The sequence below is a fragment of the Hylaeus anthracinus genome, unplaced genomic scaffold (genome assembly GCF_026225885.1).
Source record: "Hylaeus anthracinus isolate JK02 unplaced genomic scaffold, UHH_iyHylAnth1.0_haploid 11985, whole genome shotgun sequence".
In the NCBI taxonomy this organism is placed as follows: domain Eukaryota; kingdom Metazoa; phylum Arthropoda; class Insecta; order Hymenoptera; family Colletidae; genus Hylaeus; species Hylaeus anthracinus.
This window is the reverse complement of record NW_026534333.1, coordinates 164014-181331: the sequence shown is the minus strand read 5'-3', so window position 1 is coordinate 181331 and position 17318 is coordinate 164014. Positions and strand designations below refer to the sequence as shown.

Sequence of the window (17318 nt, the reverse complement as noted above, 5' to 3'; positions counted from 1 at the left end):
TGTAGTTGTTATACATATATAATTATATACATATATATAACTTATCGTGTATACTAGAGCTTGGACTACTTGTCAAATGTCTCTGTATTTGAGAATTATTATAGGAGTAGGACAAATCTGTAGTGAGATTGTAGGAATGTTTTTATTCTTTTTGCATTACAACAGATTTGTTAGCGACAATATGTCTATAGATAGTTAAATAATACTTGGAATAAATTTTATTTTATACTCAGTCTCCCGCCATTTCAGTTTTGTTGTAATCACGTGGTTTTATTTATCTTTCGTCTTGCTGGATGAAATGTACAATGACTAAATTATTATTTTTTCGAATAGTTATTTAATGCAAGAACAATTACCTACCCTTTAGTTAGTGGCGCCATCTAGCAGCAACAGAGGGAAATATTTCCATTAGAAACTTGGGCGTTTTCTCACCGATGCCGATGGGGCAACGGGTAATAAAACCAATGCGGTGTGAATAGAAAGAGAAAGTGATTGGTCCATAGAACAAGCGTGCCTATGTAGAGAGAATGTTTCGTCGCTATGTTTCGAAACGAAAAATTTGTAAGCTGACCTGCTCACAGAGCGTCTCAGTGAGCGGTGGCCTTTCTAGATTCATCCACCGATTGATGCTCCTTAGAGGACGCATGCGCGCTCGAAATCGAAACTTGAAACAACGAAACAACCTGAAATGAAACATGATGGAGTTTCGTGTCTGTAGTGTGATTATAGTCAGAGTCAGTCAAAGATGATAGCTGGTACGGTGCTTGGTGACTGATAGTGTGATAGCGATAGTAGTATGATAGTTGCGTCTTGAAACTTGAAACGCCTCTCGTTGTGAGAAAAAATAAAAAGGAAAAAGTAGTGCTTCGCCTTGCCCGTAACACTGATAGTACACCGTGCGATGCAATTAAAATTTACATGAATGGAATGCGTTACTGTCATGTAGCGCATACAATGACGTATAGACGTCAAGAGCACTCCAAGTACTTTTTTTTTTTTCACTGTTATCATGGGTTCCAGATTGAGGCAAGTGAATTATTCGTTATTCGCTTTGTTTGCTCGTAGATATACTCCATTGTCTCGTTTCGTTCGCTGGCATTTTCGTTACGACACGAGAGCCTCCCATTTCTGCTCAATAAATAGCAAGTGAAAGTATGTTTGTTCGTCGCGCCCCTATTACCTAAGTGTCTTTTTTAATCGAAGATTTATGTATGACAGTCGACAGTTCGAGTTGCTTATTCGTTAAGAGTCGAGAAACTTTCGTTACGTACAATTAAAAATAGAAAACATTCACGAGACAAGTTTATGTTTACATATTATATACATGTATCGCTATGTAAAGTGGATAATCGTTCGTTAACAAAAATATGCTATGATCACAGAATACATTTACTTGAAGTAGAGTGATTGTCGGCATTCCAGGCTGAAATAAATTGTTGTTGATTTTGAGATCATAATGATAATGCCAAGTACTTTGTCTTTGGATACAGAACATGTTAACGAGTTCTCTATGCAGTTTGGTTAGCAATCAACAAATATATGTTTAACATATGTCACGATATATACATATCACATGCGCATACATACATACTGTCGCTGCTTGAAAAGAGATTAGATTTACTTAAATACATTAACATTTTCAGAGACAACGTGCAAGTTCTTTTTGAATGCTTCTGCGAAGTAGCAGCACCGCTAGGAGAAAATCCACCCTGGATACTCCAAAAGTATCCTAGCTCTTTTTTGGATGACAAAATACTCGAGTCCATCCCTCAATTTGCGTATCCTTGCGAACTAGAGAAGTAAGTCTTAAGCTTAAACTGTAGGTAGGTCCTCGAGTTATCTAGATTCATAGATATGATTGTACCCTTATTTATGATCTTGTAAAATTAGACCATTTCAACTAAATCTTCTTAAGCTGTACTTTTATTTGTTTTCCATTGTAAATTCCTGTTCATTTAAAAAATATAAAAAATGTAACTTATACCATAACACAGTTATTTGATACCATCTGTTTTGTGTACTCTGGGGACCATATGATATTTAACTTGAAACTGTTCCTGTATACATTCGCGATTAAATTATGATTTGGCATTATTATATTTATTTCAGTTTGCCGGTGCAGCATTTCTCATTTGTATTCACCAGTATAGATTCGAAATGGACGTTTGGATTCTGTCGGCACGATCCCAAGACGGACACGGCATTAGTAATTTTGAGCGCTTTACCATGGCATGAAACGTTTTACAAGTTAGTATAGATGGTTTGGTACAAGCTTCAAAACGACTATAGAATATAATTATATAGATTACAAATTATGTTATATAACGTAAAAAGTCTGATAAACTATAATTTTGTATTTGAACAGGCTGTTAAACAATGTTGCAACTCTAATGAGTAATGGTACAGGAGAAGATGTTTGGAAATTTCTTGAAACTGTATATAAAAGTACAGTTCCCCTACCCGGTAGTTCCATATCTATTCCAGTTCCAAATTCTAAAGTGGTAAGTAGTCCAATTAAAAGAGAAATGTATTGTTTAAGTTATACATTACAAATTTTCAGTATTTTGTTTGTCAAAGTCCGAAACAATTTCAACTACCAAGTATACCAGAAAATGTAAGTGATCGTAAATTTGTTTCGATACATGGAAAAGAATATTTTAGATAGCGTATCCCGCATATAAAAATCTCATTGTTTCAGAGAAACTTAACGGAATATTATAGCGCTGTTGATGCTCACAATATGATGATAATATTCGCTAGTATGTTATACGAGCGACGAATTATTTTCACTTCGAAACGTCTTTCAAGATTAAGCGCTTGCGTTCAAGCGTGTAATGCTTTAATTTATCCAATGATTTGGCAACATATATATATCCCAGTTTTGCCATTATCTTTAATAGAATATTTATCGGCACCCATGCCGTTTTTAATCGGGGTACCAGCACCAACGCTTCAGGTATTTCAGTAATAATTAAAAAGAATAATTTCTGTTTGTTCTTTGTAAATCCACTGGAAGTAAGAATACATTTAAATTCGTTAGTTTTAGAGAACGATTTAAGTAACGAAACGAATCTTTATTTATGTTTTAAATTTTATTTTTAGAGAGTACGTAAAAACGATTTAGGAGACGTAGTTATTTTGGACGCCGATAACAATACCATAGAATCCCCCTTTCAGGACTTGGAGTCTCTACCTCAGGACGTAGTTCGTATAAAACTATGATATTATCTTTGAAATAACGAATCTATTCTTAAGAATAAAAACACATCTTAAATAATAAAATAAAAAGTTTCTTTGTCCCAGGTAACCAATTTGAAAAAGGGACTCCGTAACAGACCTGCGCTCCTCGGAGACGGTGTATCGAGGGCATTCTTGCAAGCATTGGTGCAGTTAACTGCTGGCTATAGGGATGCGTTAACTATAGAGCAAGGGAAAAGCATCACTTTCGATGATAACGCATTCGTGGAAAGCAGACCATCTTCCATGCAACCTTTTTTACGAAAAATGTTGGAGTTGCAAATATTTCGACAAGTACTAAAGAGAATTTGTTCTGTATACGCGTAGTTTAATTATAATCGGAATTCGTTTGTTTAATTCTTGTGTATTTCAGTTTATAGAGGAAAGACTGAACATGTTTAATTCCGGGCTTGGCTTTTCGGATGAATTCGAAATGGAAGCTTGCAGCTATTCCGCTAAATCTAGTAGTAAGTTTATGCAACAGTATCGAGAATGGACGTACGCCATGCGAAAAGAAAGTTCTGCATTTTTCCGCAGCGTAAAAGACAAGGTGAGTCGACTCATGGTTTAAAAAATGTTTTGGAAAAAGGTTTCGAATTCAAGTATAGAAACTCAAAGTTTCACTTTTGTATTTCTGATTACCCTTCAATTCTAGGCCAATCCAGCAGTAAAGTACGCAGTTAAATCAGTAAGTTTAAATGGGTATATCACAAATTCGTTGTGTTTAATCAACTAACAACATATTTATCATTAATTTGTTCATACTATTAATAATTTTAAATAATAATTTTAGAATCCCTTTAACTTTACAAGTTACCGTTCTTTCGCGTCTATTTCTAGTTAAATGTTCTCTATAAGCTATAGCTACTTCTACAAGACATGTGTCCGCAGGTAAAAGACAAGGGAAAGGACATGAAAACAGCATACAAGGGTCTAAAATGGAAAGGTGTGCTATTTGTTTGTAAAGTCCATTGAATCGTATTTTTCCAGAATTCCTTATTTTCCTCGTTCTCCTTCAAGGTCGGTCAAACAGAAGCGAAACCAGCATGAGGTTTCACCAACCAAGATCTGCGCCCAGTTCGCCAACGTCGGATAGAAGACCCATCGACTTCGCGTCTCCGCCAAAATCGCCAAATGGTTTCACAGCGACTACTAGTTACAGGAAAGATCTTCGAATACGTAATAGCAATTTCACGGATTCAAGGTTAGTTTGAATCTCTTAATTCTACATTTAGATTTTATTATACGCGTAACTCGTATCGCTTAACTTGTAGCAGGAAGCAATATTCGCCATTGAGCCCTAGTTCTCCTGAAGAATCTGATTCTCCGCCGGAACGGGTAAACATTGACCTTATGCAAGAACTTCGCCATGTGATATTTCCAAATACACCTCCTGTTGATAGAACAGTATGTACGAATTTCTTTTCTATCTTAACGTTCATACATTGTGGAAATTTATAAAAATTAATTATAATATTTTAACTTTACCGATACCAATCATTTAAATAGCGTCATATTAGAGAAGCGATTGTCTCTTACATTAATTGTTCATTACTTGCTACGATTGTCGATCGCCGTGAATTATTCATCTCGCTAATCGAACGATTAGACGAGAAAAACGAGTTTATTAACGCTCAACTCTTGGATGTTATTGTTATTGCAGCCAGCATCGATAGCATGCCTATATTTTATGATATGATTCTATAGAGTGTCCCATTTTAATCTCTTTGAAATATTTAAGCGAGACACGCTGTATATTGAGATTGAGCGCTCGATATTATGCATGTCCAGAATATTCAGATTCTTTGAGTTCAAATGAAATGTAAATACGTTAACGAGGGTTGTATATTTTTTGCACGCGGTTCATAATTATTTTCCATTTTTCTTTTTGTTGCCGAGGTTACGTAAATGATTTGAGTCATGCATCACTTTCAGTTGAAACCAGTACGCAGTTTAGACAGCTTGAGACCTGCATGGAATGGGCACATGCGGCACGGCCCTCCACCTAGTACAGTTATCGCAAATCCGATTTACATGTCTTCCGTAAAACCATCGTCCCACCAAATTCCACATTCCACTAGTTCGTTCGATTCTTTAAATCCAGAAACGAATAAAGCTGAAGAAGAAATCAACAAACCATCGTTGTCGCCTGTTTTGAGAAAAAACTCAGGCAACGAACAGTCGAGTGATGTCTTACACGATCTTCGGGTTAACGAGTTTATAAAACGTAGTTATTACGCATCTTTCAATCCGCAGCAATCGAATGCTAAGACACGTAAAAATAATTTAGAAAATTACTCCAAACGCGTTAAATTTTACGCCGACGATGCTTTTACAAATTACGATTCGGAGGAGGATGACCATTCGTTCGACGCGCGTTTGAAAAGTATAGATCCCGATACCCATCCGAAAGAGAACGATCCCTTCGATACCAGCAAAGTGTTTACGCCTTCCTATTTGCAACCATCAATTTTTCATGATCCAAACGCATCGTTGTCTGTTAATTTTCATGCTGCATCCCATGCATTCAGTAGTACATCCTATTCTGCACTTCCAAAGGTAAACGTCATCATCTATTATTTATTTTATTTGTTCCTTTGACTGTATAATCGCTTCTTTTGTCTAATAATCATTAAACGTGGAATATACAACGTTCACTGTAAAAGATTTTTCTTTTGATCCTGTATTAGCTTAAAGAAATTATTAAATGATTCTACAAATAAATATAATTTTTTTTTAAATTATGCAGATATTAATAACAGTTTCGTTCTTAATTTCTTTTACGTTGTATCGCTTGCAGAACTCTCCAGAAGTGCCAGATTTAATTAGATTAGACTCGACGACAAGCAGCGACGACTTTGACCCACTGCTTTCCAGATCCTCGGATGTGACGAGTTCCAAACAGATGACTCAGTCGTTGCATATACCAGAAATGGGCGAGGGCCTTAGCAATCCGTTGTATCCGTACTTCCAACCTTCGCACAAAAATACCGATAACCCACAAAAATCTTCTGATAACTTCGGCGACCTGGATTTGTTGCAAGCCTACGGCTTGGACTTTAATAAATTTAGCATAAGTAACGGCGATTCGCCGACGAGAAACTCCACAGTATGCAACGCATCCAATAACAGTATTAGCAACGTCGATAACACGTTTAGTTTAACGTTGAACGCGCCTGCCATTAAATCGCAAAACAATTGGACGAAATTCGAATAGTTCATTAAACAAATTCACGTTCACATATCACGATTGTACATATAACGTTAGTATCGCTTTTTTGTTTTATTGTTATTCGTGTAAGGATAAGCGCATCGTTGAACGCCTACAGAAAATCAGTTGTTAACAAGTGTCGCGGAGGAACGGTGAATAGAATTAACGTTAATCGTAATATCGTAACCATTCGCAAAACGCAATATAATGGTTTTGCTCTGTAGCACAATTATAACACTTGCGTTCTCGAGTACTTTTTCTATCGAGAACAGATCGTGTCGAATTCGCAACTCTTTTAAACGTCCATTTACGCCTGGTTTCGAGCAATTTTCAAATCGCCGTATCTTCCAAAGTAAATCGTAAAAAAATATCGCGTACAAAGTTTGTTTCCATCGACGCATCCAGTTGCGAATATTGTAATTATCGTAAAACAACATGATACGAGATATTAGTCGAGAAGTGACATTCTTAAAAAAAAAAAAATATATATATATATATATGATTTAATATTATCGAATCAAGCCCCAAAAATATTCTAGTTCGTGTACATCAAGTTCATAAAAATCATTGTGCTAAAACGTAGTAATACAGTAGATAATACTGACAATGTAAATCATATATCACAAATTGTACAACTAAAGGAAATTCTGTTCGCATGCATAACGTGATGGCGTCGTCGTATACGAGAAGTTATATAGATGATAGCAAATTATCATCGGTATACGGAGAAAATAATCAATTGGAACAAATTAAGTACGATTATATGCGAAATTATTAGTTCGTCGTTGTTAGATTTTGAACATATTAATTTAACGATTGTTGCACATTAATTGGTAATGCTTTATAATAAATGAATACGAAGAACAATTCTTCTCCAATGCCGGGGTTGTCTACATTACCTTTTGACTTTATTTCTCCTCGATAAAATTTGTGAATTTAATTATTTCAATCTATAATATTACATAGTTATTAAAGAAGAAGAATACCGGTGATCGTTTTTGGTAAAATATAATGTAATAAATAGGGATGTAAAAGATAATGTAGGATATAAAATTAAGACCTTTGTTACATTGTTCGTAAAGCCGTTATCGCGTCGGCGATTCGTTGCAATTCTCCTTCGCTATTTAACAACTTTTCTTTGTTATTGTTTTGCACGTCCAAAGGTACTTTAACATTATAATCAGGAACTTCTATAGCTTGGTTTATTTTCTGTATAACATCTACTAACTGCTCCTTCTTTTTACAGAGTTTTTCCAATTCCTTCTTTGGATCGATCAAACCCTTAAACGTCCAATAATACGATTATAAGATTAAGAAGATTACAAGTGTACAAGATGACAGGAAATCGTTACCTTTAAAAGCAGATGTACTTGAACTTTGTCTGTTACAGTAATAATAGCACATCCTGTCGGTGGTTCGCGCGTACTAATCGTAGAATAAGCAAGAGTTTCTATCAGCAACTGATATTCCATAATTTTTTCCTTCAGACTATTGTCAACGCATACGAGAAATGCTTCAGTTTTCGTTTTGTTCGGTAAATTGTAGGTTGCACGCGTAGACCGAACATTTTTTATTATTTTATTAGCAAAATCGACATCCTTCTCTATCTCCAAATTTCTCTGAAGATCCTACGAAATGATCAAACGATCGAATATTAAATCTTCGAGAAAGAAACAAACGAATAACGTAAGGAAAACAGTGTTTTACCTCTGACAGTTCTGGATACGGACTAACGCAAATACTGGGATAAATTTGTGTTTTACGAGGCAAACGTTGATAAAGTTCTTCCGTTATGAAAGGCATAAACGGAGCCAATAATCTTAATCCGACATCTAACGTCTTAAATAAAGTTCTCCTTGCTGCGAGCTTCCTGTTATCGTCGTTACTTTGAAATACTGGTTTCAAATACTCCTGAAATAATGGATTAGTGTTAATATGAAAACCTAGGGACTCTCTGGTTACGCTATCCAATAAATTTAACTATATACAAACCAAGTAAACGTCGCACAAATCGTACAACCAAAGATTGTAGCATGTAGTGGTGGCCGTTGTGAAGTCATACTGTACCATTGCATCATCGCAAGTCTTGACAGCGTAACTTAGGCGAGAAAGCATCCACAAGTCGACATTTGTCTCAGCGGCAAATGACTACCAACAAAAGGAGCATATAATCCAGAATATAATTTTATACTTATATAAATATTGATTTCTATCTTAACTTGTATATAGCGCACCTGTTTCTTACTGGTACGACTCGCGCGTATTTTGCTGGCATATCGAAGCAATATTTTATTTTGATCTGGCCGGAACCCAGTTCGCTCTTGTTTGCTATACGATGCGATGTGTTTGTACCAACGATGTAAATGGGGATAGCTGGTAACATCTATGTTCAATTCGACTAAAGTTTCGTAAACTTTCGCATCGACCCGCGACGGACTGTGTCCGTCTAGATACGAATAATCTCCCAAATAATTATTTAACGCATCCTGAACACACGCTTCTTTCAAGGCCTCCCGATACCATTCGTTATCACCTATCGCATCGGTACTATTCCGATCGTTGCAATTCATCTGTAATAGAAAGAGCGCAACGTCGGATGTGTACGTTTAAAGACGCGTCAGTGGATTCTTATAAATTTTTAACAAACATGCTTTTATGTACCGACAGTCTTACCGGTTGAACCAGGTCGTAATCGACATTGGAATGAAGGTACATGAAAGCAAACTTTGTCGCGTTCCATATCTTGTTACAGAAGAATCGATATCCTTGTACGCGAAGAATATCGAGATTGATATCACGACCTTGCGTTGTGTAAGCGCACAGGGCGAATCGTAGAGCGTCGGTACCGCACTCGGGGATTCCCTGGGGATAATCGCGTTTCTGTCCCTCGATAGCACGTTTAAGCTCGTTCGGATCCAAATTGGAATGTGTCAGTTGCTTATGAAGCTCCTAAATTATACATGTATTCAAGTAAAATAATGTTATACTTTGAAATCTTACGAAACATACCTCCAATGTTATTCCGTTGATCACATCCATTGGATCTATGACGTTTCCTAGGGACTTGCTCATTTTTCTTCCGTGCGCGTCTCGTACCATCGCGTGCAGATACACTTCTCTAATGAAAGAAATATCGTTTTATACGTATCTTTGACGACGAACTCTAAACACGAAGATAATTCTTATACGTACTTGAATGGTAATTTTCCTAGCAACTTTTCACCCAGAAATACCATTCGCGCCACCCAGAAGAATAATATGTCGTGACCAGTTTCTAATAATGTACCGGGATAAAATGCATCGAGCTCCTCCGTCTGGAAAACAGTAAGTTTACATCAGCATCGAAGTAAGTATTCGAATATCTGAAACAATATTTACATACATTGTCTGGCCATCCAAATATCGAGAATGGAAAGAGACCAGAAGAGAACCACGTGTCTAAAACATCAGGATCTTGCGTAACAATAATATTATCTACAGATACACCCAACTGTTTGGCAGCTTTTTCTTTAGCTTCGCTCTCGGAGTGTCCACTCACCCAGTAATCATCTTCTGGCTAAGTAAAATGAATTTGTACGACTGAACTTGAATTTAAACATTCAGACATTTTTATAGAGAAAAGATGTATTTTAATTTTCAGCAGAGTCATCTCAGAATTACCTTGCGGTTACTTGTTGCTCGTATTAGAAACAAATCTCTCAATGCAAACGATTAATTATGTTACGGGATTCTCCGTGAAATTACCTTAAGATTTGCAGCTGTATTTATTACTTTAACAGAGTAAGCAGGAATACGATGACCCCACCACAATTGCCGCGAGATGCACCAATCTCTTATGTTATCCATCCAGTAGTACCAAATTTTTTTGTATTGGTCTGGTATGATTTTTAAATCGCCAGTTTGCACCGCTTTTGTCGCTTTCGCAGCCATCTCGCTGCACTTTACATACCTACGAATAAGATAAATGTAACATATTCGATCGTTGTTTGTTATTTTCATCGACAAAATATTCACCATTGTGGTTTTATCAATGGTTCGACTACATCTTTAGATCTACTACAGATTGGTACCACCATAGGATTGTCTTTAATCTCAATGAACAAATTCCTTGCTTTCAGTTCTTTTATTATAGCTGTTCTAGCATGGAACCGTTTCATCCCCTATTTAAACGAGTTCAAACGATTAAAACAACGTGTTAATAATTTCTTAGTACTTTTACAGAAAATGTAAATACCGTAAATTGTCCGTAATCTCCAACAATATCTCCATTGTCATCAAAAATAGTAACGAATGGTAAATTTTGCCTTTTTCCGACTTCGTAATCGTTGGGATCGTGAGCTGGTGTAATTTTTACAGCGCCTATCAAAATTAACGTCAATTTAGCAATGTTCTCACAGAATAATTTGCACAATTATAATTATCGACCTGTTCCAAACTCTCTTTCGACAAATTCATCGGCTACGATAGGTAATTTTCTGTTACAAAACGGATGCTGTACATATTTTCCGATGAACTGAGTATATCTAGTGTCTTGCGGATGAACCGCGATAGCTGTGTCCCCTAACATAGTTTCGATACGAGTAGTAGCTACTACTATCTTTTCCTTGGTATCTATTACTTCGTAAGCAAACAACACTAGAACTCCAAATTCCACTTTTTCTTGATACCCAGGAATCGAAAGTAACGTGCGACCAGTTAATTCAACTTTATCGACCTGAAAACAACATAGATCAACTACCAACCTCGAGCAACTATTTTACAGTCAAGGATTCTTACTTCTATATCGGAAATAGCACTTTTTAAAGTACATGACCAATTCACTAAACGATTACTCCTGTATATTGTACCGTCATCGTGCAATCTTATAAATGCCTCCGTAACAGCGCGACATAATTTCGGATCCATAGTGAAACAAGCACGATCCCAATCCAACGAACCCCCTAACTTTCGTAACTGTAAGTAAATTCTATTTCCTTTCCTGAAATTCACGCATTACGCCCTTGAATTTATATACAACCTTGAATTTATATATGATCTATATTCGTATTTACTCTTCCTTCCATTTCCAAACTTTTTGAACAAAGTTTTCTCTTCCTATATCGTGGCGAGTTTGTCTCTCCTCTTTCCAAAGTTTCTTCTCGACGACTACTTGAGTGGCAATACCCGCATGATCACACCCTGGATTCCATAACGTCGTGCGGCCTTTCATGCGATTCCTTGTAAACCAGAAAAATCTCCATTATTCTTGCATCGCTAAATTAAATTTTATCGCTATTTCTGTATTTAATACATAATAGCAAAAGCAATTATTTACCATCTTGTAATAGTGTCTTCTACAGCATTAGTTAAAGCATGTCCAAGATGAAGATAACCGGTTACATTAGGAGGTGGTATCACGATTACAAATTTGCCCTTAGGATTTGGCTCTGATATACTTTTCCTCTGCAATTAATAACATAAGCAATATGAGACGCGAATGGTGCTACTCTAACGTTATTATATATTAAATCAATTCATTATCGAAGCATTATTGCTTCTGTTACATACACCGTATTCGGGTTTAAAAAAGCCTTGCTTTTCCCACCATGCATACCATGCAGCTTCAACATATTTCGGACTATACGCGTCAGGCATTGCACAAGTAACATCTTTCTTTTCTCCCACAGGCGTGCCTATTGTGTACAAAGTCGATTCCTTGCATTCTTTTTTCTTTTCATTTTTCTGCAAGGATGAAAAACAGAAGACATATTTACAATTCAATTACAAAAGCTTTAGAGGTTCAAGTGGTAATTATACTGAAAATGTTTAATTTATTATTTATAAAAAACGGCATGTACAAGGTTAAATACAGCCATTACAAGGAAAATGTAACATTACGAATACAACTCAAGGCTCAAGGCTCAAGGTCTCTAAAGAACTCGAGGCCAAAAAATGTCATGGTCGATTAATTTTAAAGGGAAAGTAGGTACGCGTAATTACGTAATATTTGTACGTAAATTAATTTGATTTATCAGATTAGTATTTTCCTTTCTTATATTTTGTTGTATCGTGAATCGTTTAATTATCATTTTTCCCTGAGACACATGAAACAATTGCAAAGATACGTATCGTTTCTGTTTTTCACAGTGGATATAATTTCGAATTTGAAAATGTTCTCTCGACCACGTTACGAAGACCATATGGATCGGAGGTTAACTGACAAACAATCGGAAAAAAATTTCAACAATGACAACAGTCTCAGATTCTCCTTACTTCATTTTTTTCTTTCACTTTTGGTGTTTTGTCATCGGTCTCCTTCTTTTCCTGTTTTTGCTTAAACTTCTCGAGTTTCGCCAATTTCTTCGCCTCTTTCTGCAATTGTTTCGCACTCTTTTGAGGGACCTCGATCTCTCCGTTGATTTCCTCGCTCTTCATATCCACCATTTCACTGATAACGTATCACTGTCTCTCACAATCGAATTTTTCGGACAAAAACCATATGATGACACAATTGGAAAAATTACAATTAACCATGCGCTTTTCATCCACGATACCAATGGAGAAGCATGGACAAGCGAATATGAAGTGGATAGCAGAGCACGATCACGATCCCATATTGACATTGGATTGGTATAGGTATTGGTAACACTGGGTAGCACGCAGTACCACGAACTACCAGCAATTGTTAGATTGGTCAGGTTTACAGAGAAACAATTATCATAGCTTTCTAGTGGTGAGGTTAGGAAACATTGCCATCCTGCTATACTGTATTCTACATACTAATATCGATATCTATGTTATTTTATATTTCGTGGAATATTTCGTGTAACGTGTAACGTAACGTAACGTTCCGCCTCTGCTTCGCTTCATCGCTTTCCGCTACTTTCAGCTACTTTACTGCTTTTGCTTTACGACCAAAGTGAACTGAAGTGAACTGATTTACTGGTTATGGAAGATCAAAGGGTTAGGATTTCCTACGATGGTTTACAGTTAAATGGTTTCTAATACAAAAAGTTGTCGAAGCGTAATTGTCATAGCGTATATGACATTATAAAAATAACGACCAATTGACAGGATATATTCGATATTTGGAAAATGAGTCGCAGAAGAGTTCACGAAGAAGAAGATGGATACGGTAAAGCCATGAGTTTCTCATATTTTCGTATACTTTTTCTAGATATCAAATGCAATTCGAATTAAATATTCAAAATATTTTTTTATGTTGTACTATATTTCCTTGCTTCCTGTTTGTAGTGGGACGATTAGTTTCGTTTTATCTAAAATACACAATTATTAACGAATAATTTAATATAATTAAAGTCACGCTGTAAATTCTTTTCAGAACGTACGTACAAGAAACGCAGGAGAGTGTCAGAGAACCAAGAAATCGAAGATCGGCTGGAATCTCTTATTTTACGAGTGGGAGAAAAATCGACATCTTCATTGGAGAGCAATCTCGAAGGTCTGGCTTCTGTATTGGAAGCCGATCTTGGTTTGTTCCGCAGTAAAATACTTAGGATTTTGACTGACTGTGCTATTAAAATGCCAGAGAAATGCACAATTTATACTACGCTTGTTGGATTATTGAATGCAAAGAATTTTAATTTTGGCGGAGAATTTGTTGATTATATGGTGAAGAATTTTAAAGATTCATTAAAAGCGTGTAAATGGGACGTCGCCAGATACTCGTTAAGATTTCTCGCCGATTTAGTAAATTGTCATGTTCTATCTTGTGGATCCTTGATGCAGCTATTCGACAATATGTTAGATGCTGCTAACGAAGACGGTGTGCCTCAAGTAAGACGCGATTGGTATGTAAAAGAAATAAGTAGTAAAAAAAGATGTACTTAATGGTGAGAACAAAAATGAACTTACGCTTTACCGCCTAACTTTGTAGGTACGTATACGCTGTATTATCGACACTGCCATGGGTTGGAAGAGAACTGTATGAAAAGAAAGAGCAAGAGTTGGATCACTTAATGGTAACGATAGAGATATTTTTAAATAAACGAAGCAAAAAGCATCAACCAGCCTTGAGAATTTGGTCGAGCGACACGCCTCATCCTCAGGAAGAGTACTTGGATTGTTTGTGGGCTCAAGTGCGAAAGCTCAGACAAGACAACTGGGCAGAGAAACATATTCCCAGGCCGTATCTCGCGTTCGATTCGATACTTTGCGAAGCATTGCAACACAATCTGCCTACTATAATGGCACCGCCGCATCACGAATCTTATTCTTATCCATTGCCCACGGTAGTTTTTCGTATGTTCGATTACACGGATTGTCCAGCCGAAGGACCATTATTACCTGGTAGTCACGCTATCGAACGTTTTCTTATAGAAGAACATTTAAGACAGATAATCAATAATTATTTTTACGAAAGAAAAGATTGGTACGTGTTACGCGCGTTATGTTTTGTATCTTAATTGTCAAACTATATACAATTTACATAATGAATTATATATATTACAGTGCAGCTCAATTATTAAACTTTCCGTATAAAGCGAAAATCCCTTTAGATTATTGTATCGTGGAAGTGATATTTGGCGAATTGTTTCAACTGCCGGCGCCTAAGCATTTAGAAATATGCTACGGGTCAATTTTGATCGAACTTTGTAAGCTACAACCATCGACGGTGCCACAGGTGAGATTTTCTCAGTTACTTAACTAGGAAAAAATATTTTTTTCAATTATTTTTAGTTGAAAAATCTTATTCCACGTTTGTCATAGGTTTTAGCGCAAGCGACAGAGATTTTATTCCGTCGCATAGATAGCATGGCTGCTGCTGCCTTCGATCGTTTCGTATGGTGGTTCGCATACCATTTAAGTAATTTCCAATTTCGTTGGTCTTGGGAAGATTGGGATTCTTGCTTGCAACGCGATCCAGAACATCCACGTCCAAAATTCATTCGAGAAGTACTCCTTAAAGCTTTGCGGTACATATATCAATTTTATTATATATGTATAGTGTTTTATGCATTAGACATATATGTACATATGATTAATTCTACTTTATAGAGTATAATTTATGTTTAGATTGTCATATTATCAAAGAATACGAGACATGATGCCAGAATCGTATGTTGATTTGATTCCACCACCTCCAGAGCCTATTTATAAGTATACTTCCGAAGGAGCTAGTAAGTATAATACGATCAAAGTTATTATTTCATGTGCTGAAAATTGAACTCGTGTTAAACATTAATTATTTCAGGCTCGCTTCCTGGTACAGCGGCAGCTCACGAATTAGTCGTCTCCATTAGACGAAAATGTACTCTAGAAGATGTACTCAACGTATTAAACACGCTGCCAGGTCCCAGAGAAAACGAAGAAACCAACAATTTCAATCCCTTGAAAATCGACGTTTTTGTACAAACTTTATTGAACCTAGGTTCTAAAAGCTTTAGTCATAGCTTCGCGGCGATAGGAAAATTTCACAGTGTTTTTAAGGTGCCACATCGAATGAATATTATTCGTCGATTCGATGCAAGTGGGTAACATTTGTTAAAAAGTGATTTTTTTTATTTTTATAGGCTCTCGCAGAAACGGAGGAGGCACAGATATGTATTTTAAGGAATATGTACGCACTGTGGAAGAATCATTATCAAATGATCGTAGTTTTAACAGACAAACTCTTAAAGACTGGTATCATCGAATGCAGCGCCATTGCCAATTGGATATTTTCGAAGGAGATGGCGTCAGAATTTACCAAGTACTCATCGTACCTTTAACGATAATAATTCGCGACGGTAAAACGTACTCGATCTGACGGTATTTACGTTTTCCCCAGGTTATATATTTGGGAGATACTTCATTTGACGATACGAAAAAAGAATAAACACGTGACCAAGTTGAGCACGGAACTGACGGAAGCTCGAGAGAAGTTGAGAAGAGCGGAAAGTAGATCAGGATCGTCATCGGAGGACGAAGATAATAACAAAGACAGAAATAAAGAGAAACCATCGGAAGACGTTGTAGAACGAATGGAGGAGAAACTAGAAGCAGCTCAAGCAGATCAGAAAAATCTGTTTCTAATCATTTTTCAGGTACAAATTGTTTCAAACTTACCGTTATGTTTAATCCAGTTGAATTAAATACATGTTCATTTCTGTTCCAGCGTTTTATAATGATTTTGTCTGAACATCTAGTGCGTTGCGATACCGATGGTATAGATTATAATACTCACTGGTACAAGTGGACAATAGGAAGATTGCAGCAAGTATTCCTAACTGTAAGTTACAGATTAATCTATATTAAAAAGTAGAATAACGAGTACCTTTGGCCGACATAAATTTCTCTTGAAATTTTTTTACAGCACCACGAACAAGTTCAAAAGTATTCGTCGACTCTAGAAACATTACTGTTTACGCCAGATCTAGATCCTCATATTTTGGATGTTTTCCATCAATTTGTTTCTCTACGAGCGTGAACCATCTGTTTTTGTACGGTAACCATTTTACTTTATCGAATGTAAGTTAGCGCTGGTATGAATACAAGAATTTCTGAATGTAAAATTATGTTTCATAACCCGACGCGATATGTTACCGAGTTAAAAACGAAAACAAAAAAAAAGACAATTTCATATTGACATTATATTTTGAAATTGAACGTAAACAATTGTTTCGTAATCATGTGACGTATTACATAATATTATGTGTTTACGGTTTTGTATTGACGTTTATTTCATTTCGATGTAAATATCGATATATTTATCGCACCGTCATTTACGTAAATTTGTTTTCGACAAATGATTTGTAGACGTTTCTTAAACGAGACTACGATTTTCGTAGTATAAACAGTAAAATATAATGTAAATAAAAGTTTGAAGAAGAAAAATTTAGACAGTATTTATTATGTAATATAAGATAAGGCGCCACTGATACCATTATTC

The 17318-nt window shown here is 36.1% G+C and overlaps 3 protein-coding genes across 8 annotated transcripts; 2 read left to right on the top strand and 1 right to left on the bottom strand.

Moving 5' to 3' along the window:
* Window positions 1-654: 654 nt before the first annotated feature.
* LOC128886867 (DENN domain-containing protein 1A) lies at window positions 655-6775 on the top strand. Of its 5 annotated transcripts, none has more exons than XM_054142060.1 (14): window positions 655-1799; window positions 2110-2247; window positions 2366-2501; window positions 2561-2614; window positions 2699-2956; window positions 3103-3204; window positions 3304-3531; window positions 3611-3787; window positions 3893-3925; window positions 4129-4183; window positions 4258-4441; window positions 4515-4644; window positions 5173-5796; window positions 6038-6775. In XM_054142060.1, the coding sequence occupies exons 1-14, from the start codon at window positions 1540-1542 to the stop codon at window positions 6452-6454; spliced, it is 2796 nt and encodes a 931-aa protein (XP_053998035.1). In that variant the 5' UTR covers window positions 655-1539; the 3' UTR covers window positions 6455-6775. The 5 variants fall into 5 exon arrangements, with proteins under 5 accessions (XP_053998035.1, XP_053998034.1, XP_053998038.1 ...); XM_054142059.1 differs by having other exon boundaries at window positions 656-1799; window positions 4512-4644; XM_054142063.1 differs by lacking the exon at window positions 5173-5796 and having other exon boundaries at window positions 658-1799.
* A 559-nt stretch (window positions 6776-7334) lies between these two features.
* LOC128886865 (valine--tRNA ligase) lies at window positions 7335-13084 on the bottom strand. 2 transcript variants are annotated; one of them, XM_054142055.1, is made up of 19 exons: window positions 12701-13084; window positions 11996-12169; window positions 11763-11890; window positions 11500-11664; window positions 11225-11426; window positions 10874-11162; window positions 10683-10807; window positions 10463-10608; window positions 10193-10397; window positions 9831-10004; window positions 9641-9762; window positions 9458-9566; window positions 9122-9397; window positions 8683-9018; window positions 8441-8596; window positions 8156-8359; window positions 7801-8076; window positions 7509-7729; window positions 7335-7398 (listed from the first exon to the last, which is right to left on the bottom strand). In XM_054142055.1, the coding sequence occupies exons 1-18, from the start codon at window positions 12869-12871 to the stop codon at window positions 7514-7516; spliced, it is 3474 nt and encodes a 1157-aa protein (XP_053998030.1). In that variant the 5' UTR covers window positions 12872-13084; the 3' UTR covers window positions 7335-7398; window positions 7509-7513. The 2 variants fall into 2 exon arrangements, with proteins under 2 accessions (XP_053998030.1, XP_053998029.1); XM_054142054.1 differs by lacking the exon at window positions 7335-7398 and having other exon boundaries at window positions 7440-7729.
* A 155-nt stretch (window positions 13085-13239) lies between these two features.
* Window positions 13240-17263, top strand: LOC128886868 (nuclear cap-binding protein subunit 1). The gene is made up of 11 exons (XM_054142064.1): window positions 13240-13562; window positions 13770-14238; window positions 14325-14819; window positions 14900-15071; window positions 15158-15363; window positions 15464-15567; window positions 15642-15877; window positions 15961-16139; window positions 16218-16473; window positions 16545-16658; window positions 16743-17263. The coding sequence occupies exons 1-11, from the start codon at window positions 13523-13525 to the stop codon at window positions 16854-16856; spliced, it is 2385 nt and encodes a 794-aa protein (XP_053998039.1). The 5' UTR covers window positions 13240-13522; the 3' UTR covers window positions 16857-17263.
* The last annotated feature ends 55 nt before the right edge of the window (window positions 17264-17318 follow it).

Excerpts from the sequence above, each read along its gene's own strand:
- LOC128886867 (XM_054142059.1), top strand. The coding sequence starts at position 1,540 with ATGTTTAACATATGTCACGATATATACATATCACATGCGCATACATAC. Across the intron at positions 1,800-2,109 it reads TATCCTTGCGAACTAGAGAA|TTTGCCGGTGCAGCATTTCT; the intron begins GTAAGTCTTAAG and ends TATTTATTTCAG. Across the intron at positions 3,926-4,128 it reads TAAAGTACGCAGTTAAATCA|GTAAAAGACAAGGGAAAGGA; the intron begins GTAAGTTTAAAT and ends ATGTGTCCGCAG.
- LOC128886868 (XM_054142064.1), top strand. The coding sequence starts at position 13,523 with ATGAGTCGCAGAAGAGTTCACGAAGAAGAAGATGGATACG. Across the intron at positions 15,878-15,960 it reads AATTTCACAGTGTTTTTAAG|GCTCTCGCAGAAACGGAGGA; the intron begins GTGCCACATCGA and ends TTATTTTTATAG. Across the intron at positions 16,140-16,217 it reads ATGGCGTCAGAATTTACCAA|GTTATATATTTGGGAGATAC; the intron begins GTACTCATCGTA and ends CGTTTTCCCCAG.
- LOC128886865 (XM_054142055.1), bottom strand. The coding sequence starts at position 12,871 with ATGGTGGATATGAAGAGCGAGGAAATCAACGGAGAGATCGAGGTCCCT. Across the intron at positions 9,763-9,830 it reads TATTTGGATGGCCAGACAAT|ACGGAGGAGCTCGATGCATT; the intron begins GTATGTAAATAT and ends ACTGTTTTCCAG. Across the intron at positions 8,360-8,440 it reads ATTTGTGCGACGTTTACTTG|GAGTATTTGAAACCAGTATT; the intron begins GTTTGTATATAG and ends CCATTATTTCAG.